This window comes from Danio rerio, chromosome 22, assembly GCF_049306965.1.
Source record: "Danio rerio strain Tuebingen ecotype United States chromosome 22, GRCz12tu, whole genome shotgun sequence".
NCBI classification, from domain to species: Eukaryota; Metazoa; Chordata; class Actinopteri; order Cypriniformes; family Danionidae; genus Danio; species Danio rerio.
In genome coordinates, this window is record NC_133197.1 from 39,099,835 (window position 1) to 39,113,887 (window position 14,053).

At 40.8% G+C, this 14,053-nt stretch overlaps 1 protein-coding gene across 19 annotated transcripts in view; it reads right to left on the bottom strand.

Annotated features, from left to right (window-relative positions):
- atp11b (ATPase phospholipid transporting 11B) overlaps nt 1-14,053 on the bottom strand; it is a 108,698-nt gene that overhangs the window by 37,037 nt on the left and 57,608 nt on the right. For all 19 annotated transcript variants that reach the window (XR_012397959.1, XR_012397958.1, XM_073937650.1 and 16 more), the window contains 3 exons: nt 9,720-9,901; nt 5,445-5,648; nt 2,191-2,344 (listed from right to left, as the gene is read on the bottom strand). Coding sequence is in view for 17 of the 19 variants with exons in the window: in XM_073937650.1 (XP_073793751.1) it covers nt 2,191-2,344; nt 5,445-5,648; nt 9,720-9,901 (540 nt within the window). In the remaining 2 variants the exon portion in view is untranslated. The remainder of the gene's footprint in view (nt 1-2,190; nt 2,345-5,444; nt 5,649-9,719; nt 9,902-14,053) is intronic.

Sequence of the window (14,053 nt, forward strand, 5' to 3'; positions counted from 1 at the left end):
CGAATGATGCGATTTGCGTGAATAAGGTGGCACAAATGATGAGATTCGCGTGAATTAGGCGGCGTGAACAATGTGATGTGTGAATGAGGCGGCGATTGATAATGCGATTCGCATGAACGAGGCGGCACCATTGTGAATGACGCAGCGCAAATTATGCGATTTGTGTGAAGGAGGCGGCGCAAAAGATGCAATTCGCATGAATGAGGCAGAGCAAAACATGAAATTCATGTGAATGAGCGGCGCAATTGATGTGGTTCATGAGAATGAGGCAACGTGAATGATACGATTTGCGTCAATAAGCCAGTAAGAATAAAGTGATTCACGTAAATGAGGTGCCACAAAATACGCGATTTGCGTGAATAAGGTGGCGCAAAAGATGCGATTCCCGTGAATGAGGCGGCGCGATTGATGCGATTTGTGAGAATGAATCATCGTGAATGATACAATTTGCGTGAATAAGCCAGTAAGAATAATGCAATTTGTGTAAATGAGGTGGCGCAAAAGATGCGATTCCCATGATTGAGGCGGTGCGAACTATGCGATTTTTGTGAATGAAGTGGTGTGAATGGTGCAATTAGCGTGAATGAGGTGGAGCAAAAGATACGATTCAAGTGAAACATCGAGAATGATGCAATTGGCATGAATGAGGCGGCATGATTTACGTGATTGACGTAAATGACGCAGCATGAATGAGGCCGCGCAAAAGATGCGACTCGCGTGAATTGGCGAGAATGATGCGGTTTGTATAAATGCAGCAGAACGATTGATGCGATTCGCATGAATGAGTCTGCGCGATTAATGCGATTTGCTTAAAAGAGGCAGCGAGATTTGCGTGATCAAGGCGGTGCGAATGATGCAATTCGCATGAATAAGGCGGCGCAAATGATGCAATTTGCATGAATTAGGGGGCGCAAATGATGCAATTTGCATGAATAAGGCGGCAAAAATGATGCAATTCGCATGAATAAGGCTGCGCAAATGATGCAATTTGCTTGAATAAGGCAGCGCAAATGATGCAATTCGTATGAATAAGGCGGCGCAAATGATGCAATTCGCATGAATAAGGCTGCGCAAATGATGCAATTTGCTTGAATAAGGCAGCGCAAATGATGCAATTCGTATGAATAAGGCGGCGCAAATGATGCAATTCGCATGAATAAGGCGGCGCAAATGATGCAATTCGCATGAATAAGGCGGCGCAAATGATGCAATTCGTATGAATAAGGCGGCGCAAATGATGCAATTCGCATGAATAAGGCGGTGCAAATGATGCAATTCACGTGAATTAGGCGGCGCAAATGATGCAATTCGCATGAATAAGGCGGCGCAAATGATGCAATTCGCATGAATAAGGCGGCGCAAATGATGCAATTCGCATGACTAAGGCGGCGCAAATCATGCAATTCGCATGAATAAGGCGGCGAAAATGATGCAATTCGCATGACTAAGGCGGCGCAAATCATGCAATTCGCATGAATTAGGCGGCGCTAATGATGCAATTCGCATGAATAGAGCGGCGCAAATGATGCAATTCGCATGAATAAGGCGGCGCAAATGATGCAATTTGCATGACTAAGGCGACGCAAATGATGCAATTTGCATGACTAAGGCGACGCAAATGATGCAATTCGCGCAAATGAGGCAGTGCGAACGATGTGATTTGTGTGAATGAGGCGGCACAAACAATGTGATTCACGTGAATGAGGCAGCGCGAACGACGCATTTTGTGTGTGAGGCGCCGGGACTGATGCAATTCTTGTGAATGAAGCACCGCAAATGATGCAATTTGCATGAATGAGGCACCACGATTAATACGATTTGCCTGAATGAGGCGCCACAAACAATGCTTAATCAACCAAACGTGTATATTCCATACAAGCTAAAGCAGATGGGTCAGATCTTGTCCAGTGGCTCACGATGCGCTCGTGGAATTCATTTAACTGGGTGTGTCTGGAAGGCGCGAGCGCGTCACGCCACTTGTGCACACAAGCCGAGCACATAATTCTTTGCTTTCACGTCTTTGCAATTCATAAATGTGATTATAATGGAAGTCAATGGGGCAAAAACAGCCCTGAACATAATGAAAGGGTAGTCATCTTGATCAGTACACAAGGGTTAACAGTGAGTATTGAGCATGGCCTCTGGGGGATAGAGTGTGATGTGGACATGAGGAAGGGTCAGCGAGCTCACCTTGGCTTTCTGGAGAGGTGCCATCCTGCAGCAGAGCACCGCCGAGCAGTTCTTACACACCTCCATGAAGAGTTTCTCATGCTCCCGCAGAGCCAGAGACAGACTGGCCCCGTCCACCACCAGCCCATGCTGGATCACATGATCCTCTTTAATCCTGGACAAACACAAAACAGCATCACAGCCATCCGCAAACACAACACTGAACTCCTCAAAGCACTTTCAGCATATAGATCCTGCCTGTAATCGCTGTAAATCCCAGACACTCATATGCTTTGCTCTGGTGTAGAGCTTAGCGGCTTTTGAGACACTATTTCTAAAACGAAATCAGTTTTTTTTGGGGTGTATTCGTCTCCGCTTGCTCAGTGATCGCCATTTTTGGGATTTCATCATTATATGATCCTCTTTGATGCTGGACAAGCACACAAACACCATCACACCCATCGCAAACACACCACTGAACTACTCGCAGACATCATATCGGCATTTTATCTGGACTATATATTACAAACAGGGCTTGACATTACCTTTTTTGATCGCCAGAAACTGTGACTAGTATATTTCCAACATTACTAGCCCCTCACCGATTTCACTAGTCACACTTTTCTTGTTGGGAAAATATATTTTATACACATAAACATGATTTTGACATGCTAAAATGACTTGATTTAGATTGTTATCTCCACATGCTTCCTTATTCATTTCTCTTTTTGTGTCGTGTATGAGCTCAATAATCATAAGCAATTGGGTCATGCTTTCATAGTATTACAATTAGTATTTATTTAAGATGACTTTTCAGAGCTCAAAATGAAGGATTTACCAAATTTATCCCTGACCACACTAACCATAAACAATCAAGTATTTCTAAGCCACAAATTTAAAATATGTCAAAACAAGCAAAATACAGCTGTATACTAAACTTTTTATATAACAAAACATGTGCACAGTAATCTGTCCAGGCTAAAGATCACCAGTTAACTACCCATAAATAGTGAGTTAATCTCCCATATTAAAGCAATGTTATTGTAAAAAATGATAATTAAACCATGTTAAAGCAAAAGAAAGCAGGTAAAAAAAACATACCGTGAGTGATAATGAAAGGATGATGTCACACACACGGTTAAAGTTAGACTCATAAATAATCCCTTGAAAGAAAAGCTAACGCGAAGCAACTAGGGGTGTCACGATTTCGATTTTTAATCGAAATCGATCAAAATTTATGCTTAATTTCGATTATCGAATCAAAAAATAGAATCGTCGATGCTGCCACGCCCCCATGTCACGTCAGCTTGGCTTGCCAAGCGGGAAAAAAACAGGCTTGTTGAAGTGCTTGTTAAACTGCAGAAGCAGGAGACCCGTCGACAGAGCTTAAACCCTCTCCTCTTTCAATGAAGTCGCCGGTGTGTAAGCATTTTGGATTTCCAGTAAGTTATGTTGACAACGTTCGTGTTGTCGACAAAAAAAACGTACGGTTCGTCCGATAGACAACACCGGCATCGCGATCCTCCGCCCGCGAAAAGTACACACTCAGGCCCTGTTTACACTGTCTTTGTTTTTAAATGGCATTTTAGAACGACAACGATTTGACATCCACAGTGGCGTGTAGCATTTCTGAGCAGCCCTCCTTCCTCTCTACCTCTGAAAATGCACATCACGTGACCACACAGACACAGACGCACACACAGCCATGCGCTCGAGACAGCAGGTCCAGGCAGTCAGAGGACTGCTTCAATCTTTCACTCACTTGTACTTTGTCATTTTAGCGAACACCTCAGATACTGTTGGCTGGTTCCTGTTGGTTGTGCGTCTTTTTTACCGACGCCATTATAACGACACAGATCACTGCCTATTCACGAGTCCCGCAGAAAAAGTGATTGACAGGAGGTAATTATGTGTGTATCTTGGCTTTATTCATTTACTGTATGATTTGTTTATGGGTAAAACAAAGACCATGCAGGTCAGGTAGTTTAAACGGTAGGCTACGAATAATTAATTCCTCATCAATTAATTAATTATTCATAATCAAAAATCGAATCGAATCGTGCCTTTAGAATCGAAAATGTAATTGAATCGAGGATTTGAAGGATCGTGACACCCTTAGAAGCAACCTGTGCTGCTTGCAAAAAGAGAAATCTGGAGCTCTTGAAAGCAGCAAGACTGTGGATGCATGTTCATTTGTCTAGTCTATTTGAAAGAGAGCTGATCACATCAGTTGTGTTTCTAGGCACAGTTGCTTCACGCAAGGAAACAGGAGCGCATACGCGTTTTAAACAGTCGTGCGCATCACCTCAGCTGTTAGCGCGAGTAATTATCCTCTAATTTGGTTTTCATCTGCTTGCACAAACGCAATTATTTTTGTCAGTCGTGTTGCTTCTCAATTCTAAGATCACCTTTGCATGCATATTGGACCATCCTTATTGTCGAACCCTGCTTTTAAGAATTATTATCCAGGGAAAATGATTTTCAAAAAGCCAAAGTGGTTAGAAATGGTGTCTGTCTAACCTGCCACCGCTGAAATCTACCCGCATTTGGCGGGTGTTAAAGTCAAGCCCTGATTACAAATTTAATAAAACATAAATAATTTTGTTTTCAGAAATAATAAGTCAAAATTAAGTGAGTTTTTCCTTAAAACAAGCAAAATTATCAGCCAGTTTGGTAAGTAAAATTATCTTACTTCATAGCAAAAAACAAATTACATTGCTTACCCTATTGGCAGTTTATTTTGCTTCTTTTAATGAAAAACTGGTGACCTTTGGGGTAACATGAGTCACCCAGAATTAATAAAGATGGCCAAGACAGATATGCTCATTCATTCATTCACTTTCTTTAAGGCTTAGCCCCTTTATTAATCTGGGGTCGCCACAGCGGAGAAAAAACACCAACTTATCCAGCATATGTTTTACGCAGTGGATGCCCTTCCAGCTGCAACCCGTCCCTGGGAAACATCCATACACTCCTATTCACACACATACACTACGGACAATATAGCCTACCCAGTGTAGGGGAAACCAGAGCACCTGGAGGAAACCCACGTGAACGCGGGGAGAACATGGAAACTCCACACTGAAATACCAACTGACCCAGCCGACGCTGAACAAGCAACCTTCTTGCTACAGTGTTAACCACTGAGCTACCGTGCCGCCAGTATTTGCCCCAGAATTGTATTTATTTTGAGTGCATCTTAACTCAAATAGCGTCACTGTCAGACCACTGCTGAGTGAAATAAATACACTTGAATGGTGTGTGAATCTGTGTACCTCCGGGCCAGCCTGCGGAGCTGCTCTGCGCACTCGTTGTCTGATTTCTGCTGCACGAGTTCCAGGATGTTCATGGTGCGATGGAAATGACCACAGGAGAGGCTCACGCTGACCGCCGTCTCGTGCTTGTCTCCTGTCAACACCCACACTTTGATTCCAGCCAATCGCAGAGCTTCGATTGTCTCCTGGACCTTATCCTGAAGCCTGCATACACACAAACACAGAAAATCAGTTCAGTTCAATGTAAACATTATTAGGCGTGTTGCAGTAAATTGCACAACAGATGTGTTCCCTTGTGTTGAAACTGCAAACTGAAAAGGTGAATTGAAAATCTTCCTAATCAAATCAGTCCCACAAAATCTCAGACCTTTTGATTTGAAAAAGCAATGACAACTTTTATTTTCTTCGCATTAACAGGTCACATGAAGTAGACTAAGTAATACGATATGTTATTTTTTAGCAACACTTAAATATTGCTGAAGGATTTGTCAGTATTGATGCCAATACTGGCCAGATTTTGATACCAGTAACAATACCGATACCAATATGGGCACGATACTAGTACTTGATACCAATACTGAAACCAATACTAGCCAAATTACGATACAGGCCTGATTTCAATACCAGTAAAAATCTGTACAGATACCGATATGGGCACAATACCTGATACCAAAACCAGCAATGATACTAGCCTGATACAGATACTGGTCTGATTTTGATACAAGTAGGCTACCAATACAATTACCGATACCAAAATGGGCACAATACCAGTGCCCAATACAGACTCTGAAACCAATACTGACACCAATACTGGCCCAATTTACAGATACTGACCCAATACCTATACAGGCCTGATTTCGATACCAGTATCAATACCGATATGGGCACAAAACCAGTACCTGATACCAAAACCAGTACTGATTTCGATACCAGTAGGCTACCAATACAATTACCGATACCAATATGGGCACAATACCAGTGCCCAATACCAATTCTAAAACCAATACTGATACCAATACTGGCCCAATTTTGATACCAGTACCAAAATCAGTACCAATACAGATATGGGCACGATACTAGTAGCCGATACCAAAAAGAAAGCCAATACTGATACAGATACTGGCCCAATTTCGATAATAGTATCAGTACCAGTATCGATAACGACATGGGCACAATACCAGTACCTGATACCAAAATCAGTAATGATACTGGCCTGATTGTGATACCAGTAGGCTACCAAAACTATTGCAGATACCGAAAGGGCACGATACCAGTGCCCAATACTGATTCTGAAACCAATACTAATATCGATACTGTATACTAGAAACCAATACTAATAGTCCTGATACCGGTATGGGTACAATATATGCACCTAGTAACAATACCGAATCCAGTACTGATACTGGCTTAATTTTGATACCAGTACCAATACTTTTACCGATATCGATATAGGCACGATATCAGTGCCTGATAGAAATTCTGAAACCAATACTGGCCCAATTTTGATACCAGTACTGATACCAATATGGGCTCAATACCAGTACCAATATGAGTTCAATTCTGAAACCAGTACTTACACCCATACTGGCCCGATACTGATGCTGGCTTGGTTTCAATACTAGTACCAATACCAAAGCTGATATGGGCTAGATATAGATATTTACAGACAGACAGACAGTAGTAGACCAGTGGCTCAAAATATTAATGGAGTGGCTTCACAACAACTCAATGAATGGTCTTGAGTGGCCCAGCCAGAGTCCAGATCTAAATCCCATTAAGCATCTCTGGAGCGATCTGAAAGTGGCTGTATACCGTCGCTTCCCATCAAACCTGACAGATCTTGAGAGGTAGTGCAAAGAGGAATGGGCAAAAATTCCCAAAGACAGGCGTGCCAAGCTAGTGGCGCCATATTCAAAAAGACTTGAGGCTGTAATCGCTGCCAAAAGTGCATCAACAAAGTATTAAACAATAAGAAGTTCCCTAAAAATGCTTATTGTTTCGACTGGGGACTAGAAATTGTATGTCTCTTCAGAATAATAGTTATAACTGCTTGTTAAAATGCTCATGGGAATCACCGCAGTCACGTCTGTGTGTCCCAGCATGCCTTCACGGGTTTGAGTCGAGCTGCTGCTGGCATGCTGACAGAGATTGATGGCAGATCTTCAGTCCACAAAGAGTCACGTGATTCAAAGCGACACGTCAAACAGCATTAGCAGCAGCACACACACACAGAGTGACTCACTGCTGTCCAATCAGCATGGGTGTGTGTGCGTGTGTGAAGTCACCCTCATTACTGCTCGCTTGACATTCACTCTGATTTATAGGATGTGGAAAGCGCACTAATGTTCACAGGTTGAGTTGTGCACTTCGGAAGATTGGATTCTTCACCGCTGTCGTAAGAAAAACAGTCCAGGGGCTGGATTCGATTAAAAGAAATGAGTTTTGAAATGTCTCCTGATAAAAAGCTGAGAAATTTGTAAAATGTTTTTAAAAAGACACCTAATTTTACCCCTTTTTCAAGATTTCAGACTAGTGTTTTGTGTCTCCAGAATGTGTCTGTACAGCTTCAGCTCAAAACACCCATCGCTAGGCCCACACGGAATCTGCGCGCGCAGAATTCCGCTGATTTCTGCAGATTTTTAGCCCATCATTAATTCAGTTTATTTACTTGAATGATGTGTGTAAATCTAAATTCATTCAGTTTTATTATTAAGTGATATTAGTGACTAATATGAAAATGTTCATCTGATTTATGCACAGTGCAGTTTGTAAAGTCATATTTTCTGACTTTTAGTAAAGATATTATATGAGAGGCTTGCTTTGTTTACCAAATAAAGTGAATCTAATTGGAATTGTAATTTAAACATTAAATAAAAGTTGAAAGGTTTTACTTTTTATTGACATATTAAAGTTTTAGTTATGATACTCCCAAAATAATTCTGCAGAAATCTGCAGATTTTAACCAAAATTCTCCGCAGAAATAGCAAAAAAAACTTCTGCAGATTTCATCTGCACCCTGCACATCAGATTATTTATTATACCCATTAGAATATAGGACATTTTAGCTGTTTTTGTTGACTGTATCTTTAAGGCAAATGAGCTAATCCGCTTGTTAAGTGATGACGTGTTTTGTGACGTATGTAATACTGTTTCCGGGTCCAAGCCGCCATTCATTTGAGTGGAGAAATCATTCGTTTATGATCGCGTTTTATTCCTATCACACATTAAAGTTAATTTTATATAAAGTCATAGTGTACACAACAATCTCTGGGCTTGCTGCATAACAAATACCAAAATTTTAACAATTAATAAAACAATGAATCACTTTCTGGCCATCGGATATTAGGCATGGACATATATATTGCGATCGTGACTTTCGAAAGTATTAAATCGCTTTGTAAACGTTTATTATTACCATTTTATGAATCTCCCCATTCAGTTGAATAGAGCGCTTGGACCCGGAAGCCGCTCCGCGTGACATCACACTTAACAAGCGGATTCTCCCTGTCAGCAGAGCCATAGAGATCTGTCTGTATTGCACAGCACAGTGACAGACAAGAATGAAGCAGATCTCCCCTACTACAGCCCCGTTTTCTGTTTAACAGAGAGCAGATTTCTCAACACATTTCTACTCATAATAAATGATTTATTTTATCTTTGCCATGATGACAGTAAATAATATTAGACTAAATATTCTTCAAGACACTTCTATACAGCTTAAAGTGACATTTAAAGGCTTAACTAGGTCAATTAGGTTAATTAGGCAGGTTAGGGTAATTGGGCAAGTTATTATATAATGATGGTTTGTTCTGTACACTATCAAAAATAGCCTAATGGGGCTAATAATATTGACCTTAAAATGGTTTTAAAAAAAATTTAAAACTGCTTTTATTCTAGCCGAAATAAAGCAAATAAGACTTTCTCCAGAAGAAAAAATATTATCAGACATACTGTGAAAATTTCCTTGCTCTGTTACACATCATTTGGGAAATATTTAAAAAAGAACAAAAGGGGGGTGAATAATTCTGACTTTAACTGTAATATTTATATATTTATACACTGACTGGATGTTGTCAGCCTGTGTAACTTTACTTCAGCAACTTTTAAAATTAAGATCTGTTTAAAAACATTTAAGACCTACAACACAAACCTTTTTTGGTGCAGCTTGTTTTTTTAAAGGCCTAAAATTTTGCTTTTGCACTTTCAGACATTTTAAAAGGACACCCTGCGTTATACACCTAGAAGACAGAATGTGTGCGTGTGTGTCTGACTCACTTGTCCTCCACCCCAGTGGCCCCCAGCAGCTCCAGGTCTCTTTCGATGAAGTTGAAGACCTCCACCAGTCTCTCCTCTCGCTGCTGAAGAGCCGTCCGGGCCTCATGGAGCCGCCGGTCCACATCTCTGTACTCGTCCGCACTGAAGTGCCTGCAGGCCACCACCAGTGTCCTCAAACCCTTCTGTAAAACACACAGCAACATCAGCTTAAAGGTCCCATCAAAATAAAATAAAGTTTTAAAGACGTTACTATCAGTATTGTTAGTTCCAAGGATATCTATAAGCTAGTGCGCACTAAAACAGCAACAAAATGAGCGTTTAGAAGATATAAAACTGAAATTAAGCTTGTAGTTTGTCACTTCTGCCTAAATCAGGGATGTCCAGACTCGGTTCTGAAGGGCCCGTGTCCTGCAAAGTTTAGTTCCAACCCCAATCAGACACACCAGGGCTAGCTAATCAAGCTCTTACTAGGCTTTCTAGAAACATCCTTGCAGGTGTGTTGAAGCAAGTTGGAGCTAAAATCTGCAGGACACCAGCCCTCCGGGACCGAGTATTAAATACAGAGTCCACTCGGTAGCTCCAGGACCGAGTGGACATCACCGGTCTAAATGGATCAATGGATTTATCACCAATCAAATGCTCTCTTGTGTCTGACCTGCCCCGCCCCCTTCAAGATGCTACATTTGATGTGCTTAAGCTCAAGTAGTGGTGATAAAAACACAACCCTATTGGCTGTTTTTTTTAAAGGGGGAGGAGCTACACTACTCCTCGCCCTCTCTTCATGTGTCAGCTGTGAGCACGTCAAGCATTAAATAACAAACGCACACTTCAAAGCACTTCACGGGAGGTTTCAAGCACTGCACTTTAGAGATCTGAGTCTGGACAGAAGATATTTATGGTATTGAAGAAAATAAAGTTGTAGAATGGGTTTGCATTGAGATTTCTTTGTTGTTGCATTGCTGTTTTTTGAACATGACTGATGGTAAAGAGTGTTTTGAGAGTTTTTTATTTCCCTTTGTGATCACAACTTGTGGGTCTGTATATGAACAGAAGTTAGAAAGACTTTTGTAAGGTTTCCTGCTTATATATATATATATATATATTAGTGATGTAACAATATTGTAAATACCGTCATACCGCAATAGTAATTTTTTTCAGTATCACCGTAGGCGCATGACTCAAAACTATATTTCTGAGAAAAGTTTGCTCAGGCGAATGAAGCGAACGGGAGGTAGCGGGAACTACAATTCCCATCAGCCCAGGCGTGGCCATCATCCTTTGTGGTCTGTTGTCACTACAGATCCAGTAATGCGGAAATGGAGTGTGCTGCTGGTAGCGAGAAGAAAAAGAGCTGGAAATGATCGAACCTAAAGCGGGTTTTAAATAAGGATGTGTGGAAGCATTTCGGTTTCTTTCTAAAAAGATACGACAAAGGAGAAAAGGTGACAGACAAAGAAAAAAACAGTATGCAGGCACTGCCAGACTGTGGTGAAATATAAGTCGGGGAATACGACTAAAAACAGTCATGGGGACTGCAGAACACAGCACACTTGTTAGATTGATGCAGACATTGACTTGTACCGCAAAGAGACCTCTATCTCACTCATGGCTTGTCCTCTCAAGTGTTGGAAAGACAATGCACAACGTTACCCACTGCTGTCAACCTGGGCTAAATCACATCTCTCTGTCCCAGAAACCTCAGTCCCAAATGAGAGGGTTTTTTTCTGTTGCAGGGGACATGCCCAGATCCCAGCTTTCACTAGATTATAGTTATATGATCATTTTCCTTAAAAACCCATCTCTATCAAAGTGAGTGAGTGATTAAATGTTGAATGTGATGAGTTTTCAACAATACTAAATGAAAACTTTATTTATTTTTTATATGGTTTAATAGTTTTTTGTTATTAAAATTGAAAAATTGAAGTTCCTGTTTCGAAGCTTACAGATAGATGGCTGGTTTGTATGTCATTGATATGTTCAGTGCTAGGGTAAATAAACACTTTTGGCACTTTTTTCGAGTCTTTTCATTAGTTTTGTTTTTCCTGTAAATTATTCAATAAATACCGTACCGTGCCATTCATACCGAGGTATTATATCGTACGGTGACATTCTGATACCGTTACATCCCTAATATATATATATATATATTTTTTTTTTTTTATTTTTTTTTTTTGGACTTATTTGACAGTGACACACTGTCTGGCAACCCAGAATTATTAAGGAAACGTTACAAGGTAATTCCTCGATATTTAACAGAATAATTTGAGGTTGTTGCATATTATTCGGTGTGAGTGGTGTGTGGGTGTGTGTGTGTAGGTAAGAAAAAGTGTTGCTTTGTGTGTAGTTGGCATAGTGTATGAGTGTTTGGTATTGTGTGAGTGTAGAAACAATGTATGGGAGAGAGAGAGAGAGAGTCTGTGTGTGTGTGTGTGTGTGTGACAGACACCGGTGCTGTGGTTGTGAAGTCTCTCTCCTGGGTTTCTCCACAGCTGATAATGAGGACACACACTGAGCTAATTAACCGCACGGCTTCATCAACATCCTCTCAATTAATAAAACCCAACTCTGAGCTTCAGAACTCAACTTCACACACTCTGAGGATCAGCCAGTGCTGCTCTACACCCACAGTGGGGTTCAGGAGCAGTGTGCAATGTTGAGCCGACTCTGGCAGATTCTAAATGCTGTTTTAATGATGTTGAGCTGATATTATGGAGTTTTTAGCTCACTTAACAAAACAAAAACAATTAATAACATATCATGAGAGTCTAAATAAACCAGACAGAATGAGAATGAATATTGAGCTTATTCTTTCACAGCTGTTAGATCCTATTGGCTTGAGACATCTGTTCTCATGCACTTCTGTTGATTTATAGCTGTAAAAACAGCTTGTTATGCTGCTTGATGTTGGTATGAACTGTTATTAGCATTTGTGTAACATTTGTAATGTGATCTTTTATTACATTATTGTCATAAACACACTTGCTTGGAGCTTAATGGTTTACTGTGGTTTATTATTCATAGTCTCAGAAGTCCTAAAAATATTGAAAAAATAAACAAATAAATGCATTCCACCTTGCAAAATGAGTTCAAAAAGAATACAGAATACAAATCAAGCTATGAAAGCAAAAATAGGTCTTTATAATTTTTTGTCATTTATATTTACACTCACCGGCCACTTTATTAGGTACACTTTAGTAGTACTGGGTTGGACCCTTTTTGCAATCAGAACTGCCTCGATCCTTCATGGAGATTCAAGGTACTGGAAATATTCCTCAGAGATTTTGCTCCATATTGACATGATAGCATCACACATTTGCTGCAGATTTGTCTGCTGCACATCTCCCGTTCCACCTCATCTCAAAAGTGCTCTATTGAATTGAGCTCTGGTGACTGTGGAGGCCATTTGAGTACAGTGAACTCACTGTCATGTTCAAGAAACCAGTCTGAGATGATTCACGCTTTATGACATGGTGCCCATCCGTCTCAAGGTTGGACGTGTTGTGTGTTCAGTGATGCTCTTCTGCAGAGCTCGGTTGTAACGAGTGCTTATTTGAGTTACTGTTGCCTTTCTATCAGCTGGAACCAGTCTGGACTTTCTCCTCTGACCTCTGGCATCAAAAAGGCATTTGCGCTCACAGAACTGCCGCTCAACTTATATTTTCTCTTTGTCGGACCATTCTCTGTAAACCCTAGAGATGGTTGTGCGTGAAAATCCCAGTGGATGAGCAGTTTCTGAAATACCAGCCCGTCTGGCACCAACAACCTTGCCATGTTCAGTCACTTAAATCCCCATTCTGATGCTCGGTTTGAACTGTAGCAGATCGTCTTGACCATGTATACATGCCTAAACACATTGAGTTGCTGCCATGTGACTGGCTGATTAGAAATTTGCATTAACGAGCAGTTGGACAGGTGTACCTGTAAGTGGCTGGTAAATGTAGTATATATATATTCAAAATAATGGAGTTCTTTATTTATTTTTAATTATTATTATTTTTTTTAAACTTCCCATGTTGTGCAGGTTGCAGTGTTCCGAATTTGCCAATCTTAAGCCAATTGTAATGGTTTGTTTGGGATTTTCTCTAACCAATGGCAGAGCCCGGGGGACCAGAGTGAATGCTCCGACCTGGCCCCCCCGGTCAGAGTATTTTGTTATTGAGTTATGACTGAATCGGTGGCGTAACTAAAACCTGTGCAAGATGAAACATCTCATTAACTGAATTTCGCAGCCGGTTTTATCAGCAGAAAATGCAGTCAAACAAACGCAGAACAATTTGGACTGCTCATCTGAAATGTTCAGATGTAGACTTCACTCCGAGCTGGTTAAAGTGAGC